At 32.2% G+C, this 26,831-nt stretch overlaps 2 protein-coding genes and 1 pseudogene across 2 annotated transcripts; all 3 read right to left on the bottom strand.

Annotated features, from left to right (window-relative positions):
* On the bottom strand, positions 6,918 to 10,120 carry LOC105160634 (hexose carrier protein HEX6-like). The gene is made up of 3 exons (XM_011078104.2): positions 9,942 to 10,120; positions 9,369 to 9,691; positions 6,918 to 8,153 (listed from the first exon to the last, which is right to left on the bottom strand). The coding sequence occupies exons 1-3, from the start codon at positions 10,051 to 10,053 to the stop codon at positions 7,092 to 7,094; spliced, it is 1,497 nt and encodes a 498-aa protein (XP_011076406.2). The 5' UTR covers positions 10,054 to 10,120; the 3' UTR covers positions 6,918 to 7,091.
* LOC105160738 lies at positions 14,573 to 17,254 on the bottom strand (annotated as a pseudogene).
* LOC105160633 (hexose carrier protein HEX6) lies at positions 21,745 to 24,365 on the bottom strand. Its single transcript, XM_011078103.2, has 3 exons — positions 24,159 to 24,365; positions 23,511 to 23,833; positions 21,745 to 23,049 (listed from the first exon to the last, which is right to left on the bottom strand). Exons 1-3 carry the CDS (start codon positions 24,286 to 24,288, stop codon positions 21,964 to 21,966), a joined length of 1,539 nt encoding a protein of 512 aa, XP_011076405.1. The 5' UTR covers positions 24,289 to 24,365; the 3' UTR covers positions 21,745 to 21,963.

The raw sequence follows: 26,831 nt of genomic DNA, 5'->3' as shown, positions 1-26,831 counted from the left end.
TTTCAATACATATGTACTAAATTTGTTAAATTTAAAAAGTCTCTCTTTTAATTAATAAAATATTAATTTATCGATAAATTAATATCTCTCTAAATTAATAAAAATTCATGGTCCCAAGATTATTAATTTATAGAGGTTTTACTGTAGTTGTATTAATTATAACAATGTGTCCTAACATCATGATAATGAACTCTTCTTTTTCTTTTTTGTTTATCAATTTTCTGATGCTGCACTCATGGAAATTTAATTAGATTTACAGCATATCTACTTTTACTTTACAAATATGACCGTAGAAAACAGATAAATTCTCCCTCCGTCATTATTGTTTTGTGCTTTATGTATTGAGTGTCTGATGTTTTTTTACAAAGTATGCGTCCAAAAAATATATTACCTAATACTTTAACGACAGCCGTGGTGCAATTTAAAGGCATCAAATAAACTATTTTAACAAGTAATATAAATGGTATCTGAAAGCAAACAAAAGAGAATTTCTGCATTGAGCGCAACAATTTGGAAAAAAGTGCAAAAGCGCCAAGGTATTGTTAAAGAACGAGATAATTAAATTTTTATTTTTTGAGATTTGGTGTAATTACACGTAAACCTTCTGTGATTTGAGAAATTACATCTAATATCCATGAGGTTTGCTTCCATCTAACAAGTACGCTTTTTGTTAGTCAAAATCCATCGAATTTGCTGATGTTAACAAAAAATTTTGAAAAAAGAATCTATGTTTACCTTCGATTGACTTATTACTGATTTATTGCACATTACATAAATATTTTTATTATCAAATTACCCTCATACGTCTTCACGCATTAATGTATGTGAGGAGGTATATATATTTTCACCGTTATAAGGACATTTTGACCTGAAATAAATCAGTAATAAATTAATCGAGTGTATATAACAATTTTCATTCAGCTTTTTGTTAATATCACCAAATTTGATGAATTTTGACAACGATAGTTCTTATTTGTAAGACGAAAGCAAATCTCAAAAATGTTTGATATAATTTTTCAAACCGCATAAGGTTACATGTAATTACACCAAATCTATAAAAGGGGAGTGTAATTATCCCTTAAAGAAACTAAAGAGCCAAAATTGCATTAATTATTAGCTAGCACTGATCAATATTAAACAGTTTGAAAAGCTTGAACAAGTTGCTTAATCAGTCTTTAAGATAAAATCATCCCCTTTAATGGTTTCCCAGTCACGTTTTCGTCAACAAATGGAAAAAAGCAACTTATATTAATCAAAGTGAAGTAGAAAGTAATGATTCAGTTGGTATTTTGAGTGATTCAAAAATATTTAGGACGGAATCTTGGACTGATCATAAAACAACTATTATATAAATTTTGGCTACAGAATTGTTAAAATAAGTATTATATAAACTTTGGATATCTTTTGGGATTAATTGTTCATCATTGAATTTCATGATGCACTCTATTGATTCGAAAGTAAATCTCGTGTCTAACGGACCTCTAAGTTAGGGCATGACCATTTATAAAGATGTAAATTATTATTATGCATCTAATACATTTTTTTTTAATAAAGTAAAAGTTTCTGAAAATGTATAGTGTTATCAAAATTATAATTTATCAAATTTTATATGACAAAGAAACTACGCACCTTTATTGAGAATTGAAAATGTATTTATTAATGCAGATACATTCAAAATAAACCAGCAATTTATAAAAATATTTGACCCCAAATTAATTTAATCGAGAATAAGAAAGTCGATAGACCCGACTAACATTTGAGTTTGCACAAATTTAAGCAAGAAATATAATGTTGTAAAATTTCATAACTGGCTTTGGCAACCAATTTGAAAAGTTTTCCCCCCAAGTTACAAACAAATGTTTTCGTTAGTAAAATTTTTAGCAAAACAAGAAAACATAAAAGTTGATGTTAAAATTAGCGACGAGTTAATTACTAAGTAAATATTTTTCTTGTTAAAATTTATTTATAATGTAAATTAGCAACAGATTCCACTATTTTGCGTGGAATTTGTGTTGTTGCTAATAACATTATTTTTTTGCAGCATTTGACTCCACTAAATCCTATACTATGGATAAAATTGTCTGAGATACTGGTTGGAATATTTCAACGATATTAACAAATAAAATGAAAATTATATACACCAGAATAAAACTAAGACGGACAAATAATAATTGCAAACCAAACTTAGTATAATAATTGTAGAAATAATAAAATGAAAAGTGGAACGAGCTTAATGCAATAAATATAAAAGAATCAAATGCAATGTCAGAAGAAAGTTCAGTAATCTTACAAAAATCCAGGCGTTCTGCTTTATTACTTTCATAAAATGAATTGGACAATTACTAAATGAAACCTATTTTTTTTTAATAAATAGTTGAAAATTCGAATTTAAGATCTTTCATTTGGTCTAATTCTTATATTATATTAAATGACCACATCATTTAAAAGTTTAACTTATCAGAAAAGAGAATTATTTGATATCTACATTTAGGCTACTGTCGATTGGAAATTTTTATTTAAAATTTAGATACTTCTCACTCAATTGTGATTTGAATTTGAGGTTGATATATAAAATATGCAAAATGTATTATTTCCTATTTATTCAGATTCTGAATTAAACGTACCTATCACAGCAAGAAAACACATGAAAGTACAAGGATGTAAATTGCTATATTTTTTTTTTTTATAGGGAGTAATGTGCTCATTTTAATATCACATGGAATAAATTGCTATTCACCCCTATAACATGAAATACATGATTATAAGTTTATCCTAATCTTGATCATATTCTGCAAACCAGTGGACAAAATTTTGGATTTTTTTATTGCCTGATTTTATTGCATTTTGTTGAGAAACAAACACTAATGATCGTAAGAATAAAGGAAACAAGGATTTAACGAGGTTCGGCATTGTGCCTACAAAATCATCTCATTGTGCTCCGCTCGCTCTTTCTGCTCTGCTCCAGCATCTGTCGTTTTTCTGGTATATGAGCCATACCTAACAGTTTTGTACACTAATTCTTGACGAGTTGCAATAATTTGCAATAAAAAAAACTTAAACTGCCGCAATGTCATCCAAAGATGATGAAACTACAAAGCCAAATAGGGCCTCTATATCTTAGGTCCCCCTCGTGTTCTTTGCATCACCAACAAATCTCTTCCAGACTGTATCCATCTTTTCAAGCGGCACATCCTTAGTCTCCGGCAGCAGAACATAGACGTAACCCGTCATCACGGCCACCCACAACACAAAAAAGAAGAAAATTCTAAACCTTGAAATAGCACAGCATTGCTAGGAATGTTTGAGCAACAATGAAGGTAAAGAGAAAACTTGTCGTCACATTTATACTCTGTGCAGCTGACCTTATTTCTAATGGAAAATTTTCACTCGTAACAACCATCCTAACGGACCCCATGACAATCCATAACCAGCAATGTATATGGGTTAACAAACTAGTCCACTTTCTTCACAAACATGTTTAACATCTCTTGTCACAAAACCCTCAAATTTAGGATGCGACCCTGTTCTTGCAATTTCTATGCTCCATGTCAATTTTAATCAAACCGAAATACAAGATGAAATATATATATTAAATCCAAATAGAGGATCCGAAGCAATGTTCTTAGGCCCCGTCACAGCATGCTTTTCCTTTCATATCGTTGCTGGTTAGAAATGTAGAACACCGATTAACTGCTAAACTTACGTCTGACTCATTAGTTTTTTGAAAGAGCTCAGCCATAGATTGCTTCAATTGTTTACTGAGGTTGGAACCCATATAATGATATCCCACATTGAAACAGAATGCTCTTAACTAGGGCCCAGAAGGGAATATGAGGAGAATGAGGTAGTCAAGGATACATACTTACCTGGACGGGGTCAATGGGTGATCAATAAGGCCCATGGCCTAGGTTGGCGACCTCCATTGCACTAGGGAGGGGCGCCCGTCTAAGGTCGGCCCAAGTGGTCGAGCCTACGTCATAATTTGTGGTAGTGGGGGCCTGCGTTCGCGCGGCCCCTCCCCAATTTTAGTCTAAACTCTTCTTGTTAAACAATATGTCAGGATAATCCAGAATTTAATTTAATTCAATAAAAGCACTTAAGAGTGAGCTGTGTCCGAAAACAATTGTGACAGGATAGCCAGATCGGGCCAATAGCTTCACTGGGTTTTCAAGGGTTTGGAGAAGGCCCCAACAATGTAGTCCTAAATTCTTCCTTCAAAAGCTTTAGAAAAAATGTAGTGGAAGGTTTAATCTAGCGTTTGTGCGTTCATTTTTGTGCGCTTTGCACCCTTTCCTATCTGCGATATTTTGATGACATGTGTTTTGCGATTCCTACCAACGAATCAGAGGACCTTTTTAGAAGGTGGACCAGCCGAGTAAAAGATGCAATCAGCTTTTTAGCGTCGCTGGGCTAAGGTTTGACTGCTGGTGGAGAGGTCTCCAGCAGGGAATGATTCTAATTATCGATCTTACCTTTACCTTTTTCATGGATTTTGACAAGGGCAAACTCCACTGTCAAAGTGGTTGGTGGACTAACAGTCCCACATCGAAAATTTATCAAACTGCAGTCAGTTGGATTGATATAAGACGAGACAAGATCATGTTTCAAACCCATCTTTGCGCTTGGGGCAATGACGCAGCTAGTGAGGTTCTAACCGAGGCGCGTCTATTGCTGGTTGAAAACTATTTCCAAACCCCCTCTTAGGCCTGGGTTCCCCTCAGGCCTTCGAGAATTTCTGGAAGGGCTCCCTCTAACTCAGGGTAAAGCCCTATAATCTTAGTTACAATCATTTAATTTCCTTCGGTGAAATTGTACTTTTCATTCCTATAGAATAGTTGTGTGAATAACCAAGCTTCCATACCACACTGCATTTCATTTGTCCTTGTTTATTTTTTTCAGTAAAAATTTAGATATGAGACTAAATGTATCAATTTTATTTAATTTTTAGATTATTTTGAAAATTTCGTTGTAGAGCATTAAATGTGTCAAATTTTTTAATTTTGGAATTATTTTAAAAATTATATAAAATCAATGCTGAAGTCCTTATATGAGATTAAAAGAGTAGTTTTGACTTTTCCTACTTCCCAGCAAATTAGTTCCCATATGATAGTATCCAGTCATATGATGAGCGATTTGGCAAACATGATTATTGCTTGTCTCAATTCTTGATGTACATAAACATCTGCAACATTCAAGTGATCAGTTACTCTTTATGACTTGGCTCTTTTACAGCATTGCCTGCGTCTAGACTTTGCCAGGATGCCTTCTGTTGTAAATTCTCAAGATCTTCTTTCCTACGGAAAAGGACTAGTCCAATAACGGTAACGAAAAAAGGGCAGCCTTGCAAACGGAATTCCCTATCTGGCCGACCACATCAAACCCTGTCAAAGCGTCCACCACATAGGCCATGAAGAATCCGATCATTGCAGCTCGCCCTACAAGATAACATGCAGAATTGAAATTTTTCGTCTTCTGATGAACATAATATGGATTGAGTACACTAATCATATTAGACAGGAGGTTTGACCATTTAGCAGCTTGGCTCAGGGAGATGAGAATGAACGATCCACGCCCACCATGGTATGATAGAGCTTCTAAAGAGCACCGGTTCTTCATTGCTTGTTGCAAAGGATCAATGCTATAGCAAAAGGACAAGTAATTAACATTGCAAAGAATAGCACCAGGAGCAAAGAAGAACAATGGCAGCAGGCAAAATGACAGCAAGGTAAGCCTTAATTAATTTGGATCAAGGGATAGATTTGCCGATTTTTCAAATGCTAATGTCCTATATCAAGTTGAATATGAAATCGCGAGGACCAAAACGATATATATCAGATCAAGAAAAGCATGGCTCATCTGTAAGTATGGGTTTGATGGAAACAATAAAAGAAATATCTAGAACCAAATGGTCACCTTTGTAAGTATCAGTTTTGCTACAAGAAACTGTACGCAAAGAAGAATAAATTATGCTCTTTGATGCCGAAAATCAGATTCTAATTGAAGTCTTTCTAGCATGTATTGATTGGAGCCAATATACCGGCGCTTAAAAGACCATGGATCTTTCTTTCTGATCTTCCAGTAATTCACTACAACTGGAGCATCAACTCAATAGCCAATAAGTGTCAGAATCAAGTGTTTTGGCCTTTAAACCATGCTTCACAGTCAAAGATTCAAGCCAATTAGATCGTGCCAACTGCATCTATACTCCAATCAAGTCAAGATAAATATTTGATATTTATCTCTTTAAAAATTACAAATATTAAAAAGATAACGTCAAGTTGACCGATCATATCATTCCAAATATATGGTGTATTTATCTCTTTAAATTAAGTTATGAAGTAATAATACAAAAATTGTTCAAAAACATCACAACTCTACCTCTTTGAAACTTGAACCTCATTCAAAACACAGAGATAGAGAACGAAAAGCAAAGTAAGGAAAAAAGGCCAAATAATTCTCTTTACGTAGAGTTCAAGAATATTCAAAAGTGTTCAAGGTGGAGGTCGAGTCATTCGTCAATGGTGCGCCACAATTTATAGCGTTTAATTTGGAATTACAAGCGCATAGCCTTCGATTAACGTTATAAATATTCAAATATATAATCAAGGAGATCCAAGTGGCGAATCCACTTACAGGTCCTCAAATATCAATTCACGACTATGTAGTTTAATTCGAGATTACAGGCGTAAGCCTTCGAATTTTCATTATAGAAATTCAAATTTAAATTCAAATCCAAAGGAGATCTACATGGAGATTCTAGTTGTAAAATATAGATATATGCCATCTTCTTTACAAAATAACAAATAAGACTGTCAATATCATCAAATCATCCATTCTTTCCAGAAATCAACATGAAGATTGAAAAAAGTTCAAGTTTACTAAACTTCAACAAAAAGGATAATGGACAAAAAAGTACAGAGAATTCCTTCTTCTAGTTAAAAGAGAAATAATAGCAAACGAACAATATAACCAAAAACAGAGAGCAAGACTATGATATAAGCACACTAATTCTTGTCGAGTTGCAAAAATAAAAGATGTGAATTGCCACAATTTTATTGAAAGATCATGGAACCTAACAAGGCCCCTCGATCTTATTTCCCTTCATATTCTGCACCATCACCGACAAATCTCTTCCAGAACCAATGCTCCCTCCAGATTGTATCCATGGTTTCAAGTGGCACATCCTTAGTCTCCGGCAGCAAAACATAGACGTAACCCGTCATCAGCACCACCCACACCCCAAAAAAGAAGAAAATTCTAGCCTTGAAATGGCAGAGCATTGCCAGGAATGTCTGAGCAACAATGAAAGTAAAGAGAAAACTCGTCGCCACGGTTATACTTTGGGCAGCTGACCTTATTTCTAGAGGAAAAATTTCACTTGTAACTAGCCACCCCAATGGACCCCATGACAGTCCAAAACCAGCAAGGTATGAGCAAATCAACACTAGAACTGAAATACTGTATCCCTGGCTCAATCCGCCTTGATCGCCTAATTTTGCTGCCATTATTCCTCCGATTATCATTTGTGGGACGAACATCAGAACTCCGCCTATATGGAATAAAGCCCTTCTGCCTACTTTATCGACTATCAACAACGACAAGATTACCATGCTTAACCCGGCTATACCGGTGACCACGGAAGACAAAAGAGATGCACTTACCCCAGAACCAATTGTTCGAAATAGTATTGGAGCGTAGAACGCTATAACATTGATGCCGGTTACTTGTTGGAAGAATGGAATTGCTATAGACATCACCAGTTGCGGCCTATATTTTCTTTGAAAAATATTCTTGAAAGGGTGTTTGATGGTTTTAGAAGCATTATTTGCCGCTATTAGATCATCGAATTCTGCTTCAACATCAGCAGTGCCTCGAATTTTCTGCAGCATTCTCTTGGCTTTTTCTTGATTACCTTGCTGAACAAGACTGTTAGGTGTCTCTGGAAGGAATGGTGTTGATATGGTCAGAATTGAGGCAGGAAGCGCCGCCAGTGCTAGGGAAACTCGCCATCCCCACCCTCCTTTGATCTTTTCTATGTTGTAGTTAACCAGATAGGATATTAGAATTCCACAGCTCAAACATAGTTGGAAACCAGAGTTGAAAGCTCCTCTATGTCTGGGAGGCGCCATTTCTGAAAGATATAAGGGGACTGACTGCAACAAAATTCATCCAACATGAATGAAAAGCCATAAATGCAGTATTTCATTTAATCTACACAATAGTTCAGTGATAAGTTATTCTTTCATTCTTTGCGTTCTTTATATATTAGCTGTCGTGTGGCATTTATCTCTGTGCACATATAAAAAATAATCTTTCATAATATAAAATATATCATAAATAAGAAAAAAGTATGTATAACCAACACATCACATAATTTAAAAAATAAAAAAAATAAGAAAAAAAACTTAGGGGTATTATTTTATATAATAAAAGAATTGGTATTACGGTATCACATACTGTCGTTTGTGATGAAAAAATCTTTCTTTTTATACTAAGACAAATAAGAAAAATAAGGGGAAAAAATGGATATTAATTCGCTATAGGTTGTCGAATCATAGTACAGTACAAAAGTGCATGTTGACAACTATGGGTTAAAGTTTCATTCCTAAGATTGTCTCGAGTCAAAATAAGGTAAAATATACATTTGGGAAATTTGCATAAATATGCCCATAAGATTTAAAATACATGCATATATACATGTATGTGTATATATATATATATATATTAGCAGTTCTGCACACTTAATGTATATGCAAAATTAAAAAAGTGCAGTGAGTACGATGTTGATGCAAAAGACGTAACATGGTTAACTTTTTTAACTACCATAGTAAGTTATAGCTAGGACCCAAAAACCATAATTATCGATAAAAATTTATATTATTATAATAAAATTCTTTTATGGTATTAATTTTTAAATACTAAATTTATTCTTTATTTTATATTTATTTTCTTTAAAAAAATTTGGTCAAATTAGCAATTTCAATATGTTTTTATTATCTCACAATAATATATGTTTTTTCTCTTAACTATCCACTACTTCATATTTCTCTCGCATCTTACTTTTTCATATTTTTTGTAATTAATTTACGATGTATTCTTTTCATAAATTTCTTTTTTCTTATCGTCTTACCCCAATGTTTTTATTTTATACTCGAGGGAATCACGTGTCACGATAACTAGTATATTTAGACGGACACCATATTTCAGATACACATTAGTAGAATTTTGGAAAAGCGGTTCTGCTAGAAAATTAAAAAAGTGCAGTATTTCATGAAATCATAATTCCAGACATCAATCTATATTCATTCATACTAAACATAGAACAAAGCATTTAGATAACCAATGTGAACATACGAATAACAGCTTACCTGATTTGTAAAACCAAACCCTATTCCGAGCAGAAGACGACTAAATATTAGCATGTAGATGTTCTCTGCCGCGCCTCCGAGGGCAGAACCCGCGATAAATGCAGCTCCGCCTATAAGGATCGATGCCTTGCGTCCCCAGGCTCTAGTCACCGGCGATGCCAGAAAAGTAGCAACAAGTCCAGATATAAAGAGGGAGGAGGTGAAAAATGTCAGCAGTTGGCTATCAAATTTGCAGTAGATGTTTACTTCTTTTTTTCCATTCATCTTTCTGTATATTCCTGGAAAGAATTTCTCCAGAAATGATCCCATTGACGCCACTCCACCTTCACCAAAAAGTACCCGTTCGAAACTTAAAAAACGTGCATGATTGCAAGAGAAATATACATGAAACAAGGCAGATAAGTACGTTAAACGACCGCCTCACTATAATGCTTAAGCTGTTGGATGGGAGAATTATTTAATATTTGATATAGTCCAATCCGTAAGTATTACAAGGGAAAAAAAAAAAAGAAGGGTATTAATTTATTTATAAAAAGACATCGTGGTCGGTTGAAAAACAACCGAAAAAACTACCTGTTACTCCAGTTCCGTAACCGAACATTAGTCCTGATCCAGTTGCTGCAATAACACAAGACAGCAACACAAACCTTGTAATCTTGCCATTATATTGCACAGCTTCACCCATTGATTTCTCCAAGCTTATGACTCACTAAGTGAGCAAAGAAATATGGCTGTTATTGCCAAGAAAAAGAAGTTTGGGTTGCAGATATGCTGAACTCATCACCAAGACTCCTATTTATAGAGCTGCTTAGCAACAGCTTTCACACGAGATTCCATGGCAGAATCAATTCCTAATGAATTGCACTCTACGAGTTATTTAGCACCATGTCATTAATATATGTTATGTAAGAGGCTAGGGTGTTCGGTTATAAATTTATTTAATATGCTCGTACATCTTCAAAATTAAATAATTTTAGAGTTTATAAGATGCCGTCATGATCTTACTTTTAAAATAATTTCTCGAAGTTTTTGCTTAAAATAAAACGACAAAGTTTGAAAGACATTAGTGATTATAATGATAAATTTATAATTAATGTGAAGAGAGCGTTAAGATTTTAATAATAACTTAGATTTTTTTTAAAAAAAAAAATGAGGTCCTGGGTGTAAAAAGGGAATATTTTTATTTTCTTTGATTGAACTGCGCAAAATGGGAATCTAGTTCCTCTCCCATTTCAGCTAATAAGATCTTCATCAGAAATTTCACGATGCATAATATATATTCACTTGCAAAATAAGGCCAGCTGGCCATGGTTTGGCTGCTTTTTCATGGAAGAATTTTGATTGGACAGACGAATTCGAAACAATGAATTTAAATGACTCGTTGTTAAATAAATTTAAAATCTTATTATAATTTCATAAAATATAATTTAAAGTAGAAGTTTGAGGATTTCAAATACATCCAAATCCATCTCCCAAACACGATATATTCAAGCCATACGGACCAAGCTTCACAGGCTTCTATACGACGAATCTCCGCGAGTCAGTTCAACCGGCTTGATAACCTTTATCAACCACCCACTAGAATAGCATAGATGTCATGCGTCTGTTGCCTATGAAACACGTCATCTATCATATGGATGCAATATTTAATGCAAGTCTCAGTAGAACCTTCGATGCCCATTCTCGGGGCTCTCGACTTGGAACATTTCAAATCCAAATCTTGGAAGTTGGTTTCATAGTTGCCATCAAATGCGCAATCCAACTTCATTAATTAGTGATATGTGGGCTTTGTTGCAATGTATAAAAATTACAAGAGTTAGAACAACAAAGTAAAGGCAAATGAATAATTGCTCTTATTCATTTAATTTCAATATTACAAAATAAAAGAAAATTGCTTAAATAAATTACAAAATAGACAATCTAATTAATTTTCTGATTACCTGTTTTAATTAACAGGTATGTGGTTATAGAAGTTACATTTTAATTTACACAATATAAAATATCTATGTTCTAAAAAAAAAAAGTTAAAAAAAAAACTTCCTAAATAAATTTTATACATGTCACCAAATAATTTATTAAAACAATACATTCCACCAATATTTTATTTTAAATCCTCACTGTTAATATGCAATAAATATTATTAATTAATGTTACTTTTATAAACTTATTAACTATTAAAATTAAATTTACCAACTTACATTTTTATTATATTTTTAGATTAGATATATTTTACAAAATTCACTTTAACTTTTGAATTTTTTGTTACTTCTGAAATGAAATAATATAAATAAAAAAGATACTACTGTAAGTTAAAAAATATGTTATTATTATATTCAGAAGAAGTTTAAATTTTTTATTATTCACATAAGATATCATATTCAACATACAAAAAGATAAAAAGTATTTTAATTTTCCTACCTAAAAAAGAACTGATTTGATAATTTAACAAACACTACAAAAGAAGTATTTTATTGTAACGATTGGAATTAAATCTGTAACTAGTTTCTAGTAGTTATAACGGCTTTTAGAATGGCTAATCTTTCATTCCTTAACAGGGGTTACAAAAAGTTAGTAACGGCTTCTACAAAAGCCGTTACTATTTAGGTGTGGATATTGTAACGGCATGAAAAACTGTTACAAATTTTGACCGCATAATGAATTTGACTTTGTAAATATTTTCGGTACAACCATTGATAAAAGAAATTAAAACACATTTTGGAAGAAATTTTGAATTTTCAATTGTTTAAATTTAAGGGGCTAAAGTGAAAAAATCAAATTTAAATCGGCTCTTTTACCCAAAAAAATTCAAAGTTTGACCATATTTTTTATGAAAAATGGTCAGAGAAACCAAATCGAACAAAAAATAAGTTTGATTGAAGTCAAAAAATAATTTTAAATGCAAACTTAAGGAATCAACTATACTATTTGCCATTATTAGATTGCAGCGGTATCGCTATGGATGCATGTTGTTGTTTTTATTTATTATCAATTAAATTTACCTTCATCAAGAATTTAAAAGAAAAAACACTATACTATTTACCCTCAAATTTTCATTGATTAAGAAATTCGAAGCGATAAGAATTTTTTTTAATCTTAACAATGACAATTATTATGCATAAGTTATGACAATATTAATAACAAAAAGATTATACATAAAGTTGTAACTATAAATCACAATAAAAGAAATGAATTGTTTCCTATATATATTACAGATGATTACGACTTAAGCATTATGGAAAATTAATACTATTTTTTATTGTCATTAATACGAAGATTTAAATTTTGATTACGCTTTATCAACATTCATTATAATTTTAGCTATGACGGAAATATTTTTTATTATTTTTAGTTGTGACTAATGTTTTGAACTAGCTTGCAGTAACGACGGCTAATAGCTGTTGAACAATCATGATTAATTAATATTCTTTATGATATTTTTACCTTTAACTATGACAATTAACCATAACAAAAAAATATATATATTTGTTCTAGTGATTATTTAGTAACAAATTTATAATGATAATGAATGTAATTATCTATAAGGGTATTATCACTAAATTTTGAATATAAATGTACCATTAATGATCAAAACTAACAATTTATATAAAATTATTGTCAGTGAAGAAGATACTTAATTTTTTATCACTAATTTTATCATTTAATATATATATATATTGGAGACTATTTCCGTACAAATATGTCTCATTGTGCCCGGGAATTTCCACTTTGGAATCAGGTGACGATTGATAAAATACCTTTGTTCCTGTTAACTGAAGTTATGCAGTGAGTGTATTTGCTTTCCTATAGAAATGAAAGGACGTGTACCATGTCAGCAACTTTCCCAGCAAAGTTGAAAACTGGAGATGCTTCTTCAAGAGTGCTGCTCCACTGGTTGGAAACTGATATAGATATTTAAAAGGGGAATTGCTACCGAGTTCTGTATATCTTTTCTCAGCATGGTACTTAAGAAGACAAATCCTTATGTGGAATTTTAAAGGCTTAAGCAGGATTGAAGTCTTGGGCAATATTCTTATTCAAGTTAGATCATAATGATCCAAAATCACCATCATTTGAGCCAGATTGAAACTGTAATGATCCAAAATCACCATCATCGATCATTAATTAAATAACGAGAGAGTGGAGAACTCGATATATGGATTCCTACAAATAAAGATATTTGATTTTATAATACGCTAGAGTTATTTTGGAAGCCAAGAGATACATTGTTTATTAATCTAATATCCTTTGTTTTTCTCCAATCTCGGCTCCAAATTAATTTAAGTATTTAAGAGTGTGAGACTTTATTTACTTATTTTTTTATATTCCAACACTTATTTGGATTGAATTATCCGCAAGGTCACATTGATTTGGAACCTGGATCCATATAACCTCTCTACTGGAAACCATAACATTTCAAAATTGATGATTTTTTTTGTAATGTAGGGTTATTTATATATTGCATAACGATATCCGACCAAAAATGATTAATTGATGAATATACTCCTTACCTTTTTGGTTTAAATTAATGAAATGGTTTTGAGATTTGAATTTTTTTTTTCTTTTTTTTTGTCCATCTTTCTTGCTTTCTGTCTTTCTTTTATCTTTTTTTTATCTTTCAATTGTTTTTATTCGAACTCATTAAAAGAAAATCCCAATCGATCTTGCTTTATATTTCATTTATTTTTAATAAATAAAATCATTCTAGATTTATGTATTTTAACATAACTTTTATGAAAATTAAGTTATATAATACAAATAATATATCTAAGTAAATTTTTATATTTTGTACTTTTATATAAGGCTTTTATATATGTAGAAACTAGAAAGTGATTTATATATTTAATAGAATGTCATAATTATTTAAAATAATCCTCGTATATATATAAGTTTTGGTAAGTAGAAATATCTTGTATATATATGAAAATATCATTATTTTAAATAATAATCACAATAGATTAAAAATTTAAAACTATTATATTTTATCTATTAAAAATAAAAGTTTTATTTTACCAATAGATTAAAAATTTAAAACTATTATATTTTATCTATTAAAAATAAAAGTTTTATTTTACCAACTAAAAGATTCTTTTATGGCACAATATTATAAAATATTTTATTGAATTATATATATATATACACACTCGTGCGTAGCTCTAATTGTCGTATATATGCTATATTTTGAAACTCACCATTCACCAATTCACTGATGAAACTACAAAGCTAAAGAACGGCCACAGTCTTATTTCCCTCCTGCACCATCATCAACAAATCTCTTCCAGAACCAGTGCTCCCTCCAGATTTTATACATTATTTCGATCGGCACATCCTTAGTCTCAGGCAGCAAAACGTAGACGGAACCTGTCATCACCGCCACCCACGCCGTGAAGAAGAAGAAAATTGCAGACTTGAAATGGCACAACATTGCTAGAAATGTCTGAGCAACAATGAATGTGAGCAGAAAACCTGTTGCCACATTTATACTTTGTGCAACTGACCTTATTTCCAGTGGAAAATTTTCACTCGTAACCAACCATCCTAATGAACCCCATGACAATCCAAAACCGGCAACGTATATGCAAATCAAGATCAAAACCGAAATACTATATCCCTGGCTCAGTTCACCACGATCCCCTAATTTTGCTGCCATTATTCCTCCAATCATTGTTTGTGGGACGAACATCAGAATCCCGCCAATATGGTATAAAGCCCGTCTGCCTACTTTATCGACTATCAACAAGGGCACGAGGGTCATGATCACCCTGACTATTCCAACGATCACGCAAGACAATAGAGACGCACTTGCTCCAGATCCAATTGTTCGAAATAGTATAGGAGCATAGAACGCTACAACGTTGATTCCCGTTAGTTGTTGGAAAAATGGAATTGCTATCGACATTACAAGTTGAGGCCTATATTTCCTCCCTAGAATTTTCTTGAACGGGTGTTTAGCTTTACAAGCATTGCTTGCTGCTATTAGATCGCCGAATTCTGCTTCGAGATCGTCTACACCTAGTATTTTCTGCAGCATCCGCTTGGCTTTCTCTTGATCATAATCATGTTGGATTAGGCTGTTAGGTGTCTCTGGAAGGAAGAGTCCCGCTACAGTCAGATCGAGGCCGGAAGCGCAGCCATTGCTAGGGAAATTCTCCATCCCCGACCATCGTTTCTCATCTTTTCTGTGTCGTAGTTGATGAGGTAAGCTGATAAAACTCCAGCGCCAATACAGAACTGGAAACCAATGTTGAAAGCTCCTCTGTATTTGGGAGGTGCCATTTCTGATAAATACAACGGGACTGACTGCAAACATTTAAAGAAATATATGCAATGCATTAGTAAGGATAATTTTACTGAAATTTCATTAAAGATTAATGCTTAATATTATAACTTTTTCAAATATGTAATAGAAAAAATGTTAATAACCTCAATATATGTAAATATAATTTACAAAGCACATAAAAGATACATATAAATATGTGTAAATTATACATAATGGATATAATTTTATAAACAAAATTATGTTATATAACTTATAATTTTTATTCAATTACATATTCACATAATTAAAATATATCTTATCATTATTCAAAAAAATATAGATTATTATATATTAGTTATATTGTAGATTTGCATAATTTACCGTGTATATGCATGTGTTTGTGTGTGTGTTTCATATTATTTTAAAATTGTATTGATAATTTATGTTTTAAAAAATTCAATATATATAACAACACAAACAAAAATTATATAAGTTTTTTGTCAGCTATGAAAAAAATATAAAAATTATAAATTTATAGAATTTATCTAGATTTTTATACACAATATCAAAAACATAAATTTTGGGTAGTATTTATTTTAAATAATTTAAATTATATTTAGAGAAATGATTGTATTAACATATTTTAGGGGGTGTAGATAATAAGAGCATTTTTATCATAAAAAATTAGTCCATATCATAAGGGGCATTTTGTAAATGTACTTCATGTATAGTTCAGGAGTACAAAATGTACTTAGCCCTAAATTATTATGACTTGAAAATCATGATAAATTAATACAATCTACCACGACTAAAAAGAATCAGTGCAAAAGCTTTTAACCACGACTGATCAACAGTTATCATAATTTAGTTGCGACCAAACGTTTATCATGACTTTTAATTATGTTGCAGCATCATAACTTATAAAGGCTACAAACATCAAGTTTTCTGCATTGACTTGTTAACTGGGAAATATTGTAAATTCCTTTGTGAAAACTTGGTCCAACATGCTAAATCTGTGCATTTATGCCGAAAAATCTAAAACAAACGACAATAAAATTAATGGAACCATACGCATACACCTTTGCCAAACTCACCTGGTTAGTAAAACCAACCCCTACTCCTAGTAGAATACGGCCGAATATTAGCATGTACACGTCGCGAGCTGCACCTCCAAGGGCAGCACCAGTAAGGAACACGGCTCCACCAGTAAGAATCGATGCCCTTCGGCCGAGGACGGTAGTTACCGACGAAGCAAAGAAAGAAGCAATAAGGCCAGCTATATAGAGTGAGGAGGTGAAAGATGTCAAGAGTTGGCTGTCAAATTTGCAGTAGTTTCTTATCTCTGCGTCTTCTTTCATCTTCCGGTAAACCCCTGGAAAGAATTTCTTCAAGAATGGCTACATTGAGGCCACTCCACATTCACAATGCATGCATGTATGTTTTAGCATTAGGATGATCAAGAATAGTGATGAATTGAGACATAAAGGAAACATTTACCTGTTACTCCACTATCATAGCCAAAGATTAGTCCTCCGGTAGCTGCAACGATCGACGATAGCAACACAAACCGCGTAATCTTGCCATTGTATTGCTGACCATCAGTTATACTAATTCCTGCAGCGATTGCCATAGATCAGTTTCTAATGTGAGGAAGAGACACATGTATTGCTTAAGGTTATATATTTGTGAGAGTCACCACTAATCCTAGTTGTTTAAGTGCCTAGCGATATAGCAATATAAATGAAGAGGAAAACTAGGTAAGACGTCTATCTAGTGAAAAGGGAAATTTAAACCCCGATCGATTTTGGGTTGGCCTGAATCAATTACATTGCAAGTCTAATACACTTGTTGTGCACTAAAATTACGGTTAAAAAAAATGATTAATCATAAAATAAATACATCATAGTTGTCATGTAATTGGTTTAATTCAACCAAATTTAATTTGGATTAAAATTTTTCCCTACTTTAGCCTATAAAAACCAAGCTCTCGTTACAAGGACAACTCCATGCCTTGACTATACATCAAATCAACAATCAAACCTAAATTAGTTACAGGATAAGTAGAATACATGATTTATTATATAATTGATATACGATTTGATGAGAAGACAGATATATTACATTGATGTATAATTGGTACGACCAAATCTGATTTTGAGAAGATTTTCCTTAATTTTGATTGAATCTATATAAAAAAAAGATAAAATGCAATTTTCTCCCTATGTTAGTTGAAAATATTTAAAATACCCCATATAAAATATAAACACCGGTAAGAAATCCCTATGAATTTTAAACTATAGCAAAACACTCCCTCTATACCGTAGGTGCACCACACAAACTGTTTTTTATTTTATTTTATTTTATTTTCTTGTAGTTATAAAATGGCAATCTACACTGATCTATAAACCATTAATCTCATCTCAGATAAATGAATGGTTCAAATTTTATCAATATTATATAAATTTATAAATATATTTTAAAATGATATATATTTTTATATATTTACTTAGATATTTATTTATATATAAATAAATATTATATTTAATGTATGTATGTACATAAATATATAGAAAAGAGGGTGAAGAGGCACTGGTCATTGCCTCGCCGGCCCCAGAGCGACAGGAGGAGAGGGCAGGAGGAAGGCACTAAAGATGAATGGATGTGGAGGCGAAGAAGAACGGGGAGGAGGAGGGGTGGAAGGGGCGCGGGGGAGAGAAGGAGGGGCGTGGAGGAGGCAAACGGGAAGGAGGCCCCTGTGAGGAGGATGGTGGCGGCTTGTGGGAGTGGGCGTCCAGGTGGTGGAAGGGTGGAAGAAGACCCCATTCTTTTATTTACATATTTTAAATATACTACTAAAAAAATTTATATTTAATAAATAATAATATTATAAATATTTATATGTTGAATCTAAGTGGTTAGTTTAAACTAAGTGCAATCTACAAATTGTGTGGTTGAGTTTAAACATTCGATTCAACTAATAAAATTTGATGGGTGATTATTTTCTACAAAATTTTAACTGTTAAATATATAACAGACAAGATCTAATGATTCATAAATTAGAATACAAATTAATATTAGTGTTAAAACTTAAGGCCAAATTGCATGAAGGGCCCATATTGTAAACTCCAGGGCAGAGGGGATTGTCCGCTATATTTTGAAAATTATAAAAGAAAAATTGCATTTTCACCTGATGTGCAATTGTGTCGAGGTAAAATTTCCGATTTTATCCTTAATAAAAAAACCTCAAATACATCACATTTTTTATGTATAAAAATTCTGTAAATAAAATATATAATGCAATATTTATATACATATGTCTGTATATTAATTAAAATATTAAATGCAACAGAAAATAAAATAGAAAATCCAACACTAATTATACATGCTTTGCACGAGAAAAATATTATCAATATAATTAAAAATAGATATAGTTAATTTTCATCTTAGTACCTAGTATATCTTTTGATCACAGCCCACTACCTACCTACCTAATAGGCCCTGTTCTATTTCTCTACCATCCAGCTGCACCTTCACATACTTCTGTCAATTGTATGTTTAATCATGGTTAATTATTTTGATTAGAAATAAATAATTATAATAAATAATAATTGATTATAGTCATGCAATAGTTGTTGGTTGACATTTCTTTGAATGTGACTAAAACAGCTAGCTATGAAAAAAATAATTTATATAATGAATAATTTAATTTTTTACATTGATTTTTATTTAATTATAATTAATAATAATTATTTACCATGATTACAGTTCATAGTCAATAATAAATTATTTACCATGAAAACATAAAAGCAAGAGGAATTTTGAAAAGAATTATAACCTGTTCTTGACAAAATCATAAGATAGCAAATATTTCTTCTGGAGTAAATGAAAACTGTGATATTGAAGAAATTATTTTTAAATTTAATATGAATTTGATATTATTATTATTTTTAGTGGGCAAGACAAATTCAAACTTAAGGCTTGATAGCCCAATAAACCCTAGATCGCCCCGTCGATCCCTAGGCTTGGCTCCGCTTTTGGTAGGACAAATGAGATATATCTTTAGTTCATATATATAATACTCGATATTTAATATAACATATCCTTGCCTTTCTTTCATAACATATATCATTAGATTCGATCAGATTTTAGATCAATCCATTTTTGTAGGAATCTTGCTTTTTTTATAAATTCTTTTATCATGTTTAGATCTTATTTGACCCATAAAATAAGGTCTGATACAATAACTTTGAATCTAGACGCCAATTGAATCTTAAACTGAATTGGATAGAATTTAAGCGTTAATTTATTGGACTCTTTTGAGTATGATGTTGGCTAGAGCAAAGTCCTACCCATCGATAGTCCTAAGTCGATAAAGGTTGGACGTATGTTCTAACAATTCAGGTCTACTATCAAGAGTTGGAAAATCATCGTTATTGACCCAATATAGACAAGCATGTCCCCCGACCTTCCGTTATCCAATTAATTTGGGGGACCTGCAAGCGTTAAATATTCTTGGGTTCTAACCTTTCGGATCTTTTATTATATTTGATGTGCAATTGACACGTGTTAATTTTATATTAAAAAATATAATTAATTTAAATTTAATATTAAAAATAATAAAATTAGTTACAATTTAAAAGTAATACCGTATTCAATACACGTATAAATACAACGTCAATTTGTAATAAAAAAAGACTCTGATAACAGATCCTTTACCCTGTTGCATAGTCTTGGGGGAAGAGAGGCTTGATTCAATTGTAGTATTCACCAAGAGAGTATTTTAGCGTTTCTAGAAAATTTTAATTACACCCTTGAATTTTCTACTGAAAGCGTTGTTGGCGATACAGAGCATAAGTTTCAGAAGACCTTTTTGTCAAAGCCCGAAAGTCTATTGGCTCAGAAGACTGCAAGGAAGGGAAACCCAATCGCTGGAGGCCTGCTAACCTACTTGGGCCCAATAGCCTTGGAAGCCATCCATATAAAGGCCCTACAGGCCCATCCATCAACCTGGACCAGCAAGTCCACTCAGAGTATGCAACCCTAGAAGCCCAAGCTTATGGACATCAATAACTCTAAAAAATTATAATTCTATTTTTATTTCAAGGGTTGTTCTAAGATTTTAACATCTTATTTTAAGGCCTTATATATTCGTTGAATATTATAATACATCTTATAAAATTTCAAAAATATAATAAACGTAGCCCAACACCTTTTTAATATTATCTGATTCGAGTAGGAAGAAAAATATTAAGTTGATTATTCAAACTTAAGTCCAACACTCGTAAAACAGTTGAGTTATTTATTATTGCAGCACCTGGAAAATAATTAAGTTGCCCAACATATATATTCATAAAGGATACATTTTTTTTTATATACTCTTAGTGAGGTTTGTTAATTTAATGTGAACTATTAATTATTTATACTAAGTAAGATATAATAAATTATTTATAATAATTGAAGAAGTAGCATGACAGTTTTCTTATCGTGTTACAACTATAACTTCAAAAATATATTTATATTTTATAAAAAGTAGCAAGTATTTGTATAATTAAACTTAAATTTAGAACGTGTTCATATAATTTACGACTTAATTATAATAAAAAAAAACATACTTAAAAATTTAATATAAAAAAGAGGAATAGACCAAAACTCATAATAACAAAACATACTTGATGGGGAAGAGACATGGATCCAATTAGACTTTTGGGAGGAGGCAGATGCCTCAAAATACTGTGTAAGAAAAAGGGTGTCATTGTGGATTATGAAACAATTTATATCTAATGATTTTGCTATACAAAGGCCTGTCTCTGATAGGGGTGATCAAAATTTTTCTAAAATTCGTTCCTAAGCGAATTGAGTTATTTATTATAATTTGTTAAATGAATAACTATTTTAAATTTAGAGTATAATATCATCGAAATCACATGCTTTTCATCTTTTCTTAACTTTCTTGATCTTAGTAAGCGACTATAGTATATTTGCTTCAAAGTTCTAATCCCAAGAGCAAAGGATGAAGTGATGATGCTTCGAGCTTTCCCCTATAGAAAAATTTATATAGAACAGGAAGAGTTATTTCAATTCAGGCCTTGTTGAATCAAACCAATCACATATTAAGTGTAATTGATTAATTTTTTTAAATTGTATATCAATCATACGAAAAGTATATTACACTTACTATAAAATTGATTCACTAGTAAAGATTAACGGAGGTTAAATCAAACTGCTTAATTGAACTATCTAAACATGGATCATAGGAAGCAGATCACACCATTATTCGATGCTGAAGAAAACAAGGGACACACACCACCCTTGGGGCATTATAGGCACCCTTTTACTACACTAAGCTGCCTCAAACTTCTTGTCTTCCGGCACCTCGTATTCACTTTCTCCTATAACCCTTTTCCAGAAGAAATGCTCCTTCCAAATTTTATCCATTTTCTCAATGGGAATGTTCTTCGTCTCGGGGAGCAGGAAATATATGAATACTGACATGACTACGACCCATGCCGCGAAGAAGAAGAAAATCCCAGACTTGAAATGGCAGAGCATAGCCAGGAAAATCTGAGCAATGAAGAAAGTCATGAAGAGATTAACGGCCACCGTGATACTTTGAGCTGCGGACCGTATTTCCAGTGGAAAAATTTCACTTGTGACGACCCATCCTAATGGGCCCCAAGACAAGCCAAAACCTGCAATGTATACGCAAATCAAGAGCAGAATTGCTAAGGCATAACCTTTCTCCATAGATCCGTGATCCCCGAGTTTGGCTGCCATGAGCCCTCCAACCAGCACTTGTGAAACCAACATTTGAATTCCGCCTATGTGGAATAAGGGCCTTCTGCCTATTCTATCTACCAACACCAATGCCAATAAAACGAAAGTTGAGCCGATTACTCCCATCACTGTTGCAGCCATGAGGGAAGCGTTCTCTCCAGAACCCATAGTCAGGAAGAGTAACGGTGCGTAGAAGGAGATGACGTTTATTCCAGTTATTTGTTGGAAGAATGGGATGGCTACGGACATTACGAGCTGCGGCCTGTATTTTCTTTGCATAAGGTTCCTGAAAGGGTGTTTTATGGCTTGTGAGGCATAACTTGCTTCGACAATATCTTCTAGTTCCGCCTGGACATCATCAGTGCCTCGGATCTTTTGCAACATTTTCTTTGCCTTTTCCTGGTCATCAGAGTGCTGGATAAGGCTGTTTGGTGTCTCTGGGAGGAAAAGTGCCCCGAGTGCAAGAAATGCAGCCGGCACACCTGCCATAGCAATGGAAATTCGCCAGCCCCACCCACCTTTGATCCTTACAGTACCGTAGTTTATGAGTGTAGCTGAAATCTGGCCGATGCTGATGCAAATTTGGAAAGCGATGTTAAAGGCTCCTCTGTATGTGGACGGAGCCATTTCGGCGAGATACAACGGAACCGACTGCAGACAGGGAGAATATACATCGCTTGTTACTTAAACCAAAAGCCCACACATAGTAAAGAATGATGTTTAATGTAATATATCCGTGATATAAGCCCACACATAGTAAAGAATGATGTTTAATGTAATATTTTAAACGAACAAATTACCTTCCTATAAAAAAAATTTAACAATTTACCCCAATATTGTCCTTATAAAAAAATTTAGCAATTTACCTCTTTATTCTTCATACGGAGTAATTTTCACACTTAGAATATTAAAGGGGCTAAATTGAATATATCCCACATATTTTCCTAAATGTCTTTCCCTGTCCCCCGAATTCCCTGTTTGCATTTCTTCACTCAATCTAAGCTCCTTTTCTCAAACTTGGTGTATTTGCTAAAGATCTACACATTTTCTCTATTCTTCCATACATATTAAGAAGCACAAAACCTGCAGAAATTCATTTTTATTGCAATTACCTGATTGGTAAAACCCAGCCCGACGCCAAGCAGAACGCGACCAAGAATTAGTACGTAAACATTATAAGCCGCACCGCCAATTGCAGCACCAACCATATACGACAGTCCACCGATGATAATCGATGGTTTCCGGCCGTACTTCCGAGTCACAGTTGCAGCAACGAAAGAAAAAATCAGGCCAGCTATGTAGAGTGAGGAGGTGAAACATGTGAGCAGCTGGCTGTTGAATTTGCAGTAGTTGCTCACATCTGATTCCTCTTTCATCTTCCTGTAAACCCCTGGAAAGAATTTCTTCAGGAACGGGTCCATCGAACTCACTCCACCTTCACCATTCAAATTTCCATAGTTCAGTATTACACAAAAATGAAAATTTAATTCGTAACTATAAGCAAGAGTGATTTGGTCTCCATGCAAAGTAAGTGAAGCTGGAGAAGAACATAGTGTCCATACTGGTTCAGAATCTTCTATTACATTTTCGTGTTTCATTAAAAGGCTAGCGTACAAGAATTTCCTTACGCGTGCATGTCAGGTTCGTAATATAAGATAATAACACAAAATCCAATCTACAACATTACAAACCTCGAAATACAAGAATACAAATATAAATACTATGTATGAAATTAGACGCAAAATTTCCGAAAGAAAAACCTGAAACTCCGACATCGTAACCAAAAATTAGTCCTCCAGAAGCCGCCATCATACAAGACAGCAGCACAAACTTTGTAATCTTTCCATTATATTGCTTGCCATCGCTTTCTATGGCTACTCCTACAGCCATGATCTTGTCCGAGATCTTATGTGACTGTTTCAGGCAGCTCTTTGACGAGTACTGAAAAGTCCAACACGGAGGTATGAATTTATAGGAATCCGACCATCAGGTCCAACCTGTTCAAATGTTAGTGGAATTTCTTGGTGGAGAAAATTTACAGAGTTCAAAAATCATGGTGGGATTGACCTTAAAGCGTGTAATAATTAAATGAATATGTTAGTGGAATTTCTTGGTAGAGAAAAAATGATAATTTGATGAGCATAAATGTGAAGACGAATGAGGAATAAAGTAAAGCAAATCAAGGGATTAATTAATTAGGCACTTAATTGTAAACCAACGGATCATGTGTTATGAGGAGTACGGGAACAATGTATAAATTATTCCAGTATTTTTGCTTACTCCTGCTTTAGTATACTCATGATTCTCAAATACTACTTTTTTTATATACAGTATTAGATCCTCGTGATGCACGTTGCAGAGACTTCATCTAATTTAAATTAAGGATTAATGTATTTTTTATAGTGTAATTTAGATTATTTGATATGTTCATCTTTTCATTTTTTAGGGTAGCATTTTAATCTCATACTTTTTTAGTTTTTGTGATTGTCCTTCTTTTGTTTGCAGAAATTCAACTCCACAGGCGAAAAAGGTGAATTTCGACGAAAAAATAATTAAAATCGTGAAAATTGTAAAGATACAAACCAAAATACTATACAAAAAGGTTAAAGGATAATAATGCTGGCAAAAATGAGCCAATAGGAACAAAATTCAACCCCAATTTTTAAAAATGCATGTCTCTTTGAGAGGCACATGCATTTTTGTGATTAGAAGTATGAACTCCGGCAAAAGAAATGACAAAATTCATAAAAATTAAAAAAATTATCGAATTAAAATACTACAGTAGAAAGTCAAATGATGTCTAAATGACCTAAGTTGCAAAACCAACAACGCATTCAAGCCTTAAATTAATGTATAAAAGTTTAGTGAATTGATCTAAACAAATTAATTCACCTCTTCAAAATTTAGCTTCTAGATTTTGATACTAAGTAAATTTATATTTTAGAATTATATTTTACTTTTTAACCTAAAAAAAATGCATTGGTTAAAAGGCTCATATACTTTATAGGATAAATTGCATAACACTCATTGTGTTTTGGTAAAATAAAGCGAAATCCTCATGTGCTAATTTTATAAGTAAAAAATTCTTTTTATTTTATAAAATACAGTAAAAAAATTCCTCATCGTTAGAAACTAATGGAGAGTGGCTGACATTCACCTATTGTACAAGTGGACTTCATTTTGTGTCTTTTTTAAGGTTGCTTTAAGTGTGTAAATGTCTATTTTACTCATTTCTTTCACATCTAAATATATTTAAAATTAATTAATTAAAATTATATTATTATTATTATTATTATTATTATTTAAATATATTTTCTTATGTATTTGAACAATTTAAATTATTTATTAAATTCAAATATATTACAATAAATTATATTTATTTATGAAATAAATTCTTTAAGAATTAAAAAAAACACAATAAAAATTTTAATATACTAAAAATTCATATGAAATATTTTCTTATTTGTGTAAACTTTTGTCTTGGGCTTTCTATATAATATACATGTACACACACATAGATATATATATATATATATATATATCATGATAAAAAAAATGATTTGATAATAAATAATAATTTTTATCTCTAAATGTAACACCAAATTGTCTCCAAAATGCAACAAAAATCATTTACCATGATACCAGATAGGTTTCAGACAGTTTCCTCATTGGGCCTAAGTGGGCTTTGATAGTTCAGCTATTGGGCTCAATTAGTGTTGATCCTGTTGGTTTGTGAAGGTATTCCAATTTAGTAGTTGTAGTATGTTTTTGTCCAAGTTGTTTTTTCATGCACGTGGTTAGTGGCTGGAAAAAATGGAGACTCTGAGTCTCACTGTAATAGAAAGCTTAAAGTGATGCTTATCCGACATGCTTAAATATTCAGTAGGAAAATGTTCTTATTAAATGTGTTAGCAAAATAGGAGCAGATGACTTTAATTGATTGTTTTAATGTGAGTTAGCTCTGTTGTACAATAAAATTGATTATATTGAGATTAAATTGATTATTTGTTTATTTTCTTTTTTAAAATATGTTTGAAATATATATAGATGGTGTCGGTTATATATTTGCTGAGTTGCAGGCTCATTCATCTGCTAACATTTTTCATGAGGAGATTTTGAGGTGGCTGTTTATCAAGGGCTAAGTCCAAACACGCATTCAATTAGTTCGAGCCAGTATGTGGTTTTTTCCTCATACATCAGTTAAAATACTAATTACATTTTGAATGTATAAAGAAGAATTGAAAATGGCAATGATGTGAGTAAATTATGATAGTTTACCTTATGGTGTTTGGGATATGCACATATGTGTATATATAATCTTGTGGGTTGTCTATGTTTGTTGTGACGTTTGGATGATGTGTGCAAATATATATATATATACATATATATATAAAATAGGATTTACTTTAAGTATAATATTTAGAGAAATATAG

Source organism: Sesamum indicum, linkage group LG4 (genome assembly GCF_000512975.1).
Source record: "Sesamum indicum cultivar Zhongzhi No. 13 linkage group LG4, S_indicum_v1.0, whole genome shotgun sequence".
In the NCBI taxonomy this organism is placed as follows: domain Eukaryota; kingdom Viridiplantae; phylum Streptophyta; class Magnoliopsida; order Lamiales; family Pedaliaceae; genus Sesamum; species Sesamum indicum.
Note: the sequence above shows the minus strand (reverse complement) of the source record. Positions and strands in the feature narration are given on the sequence as shown.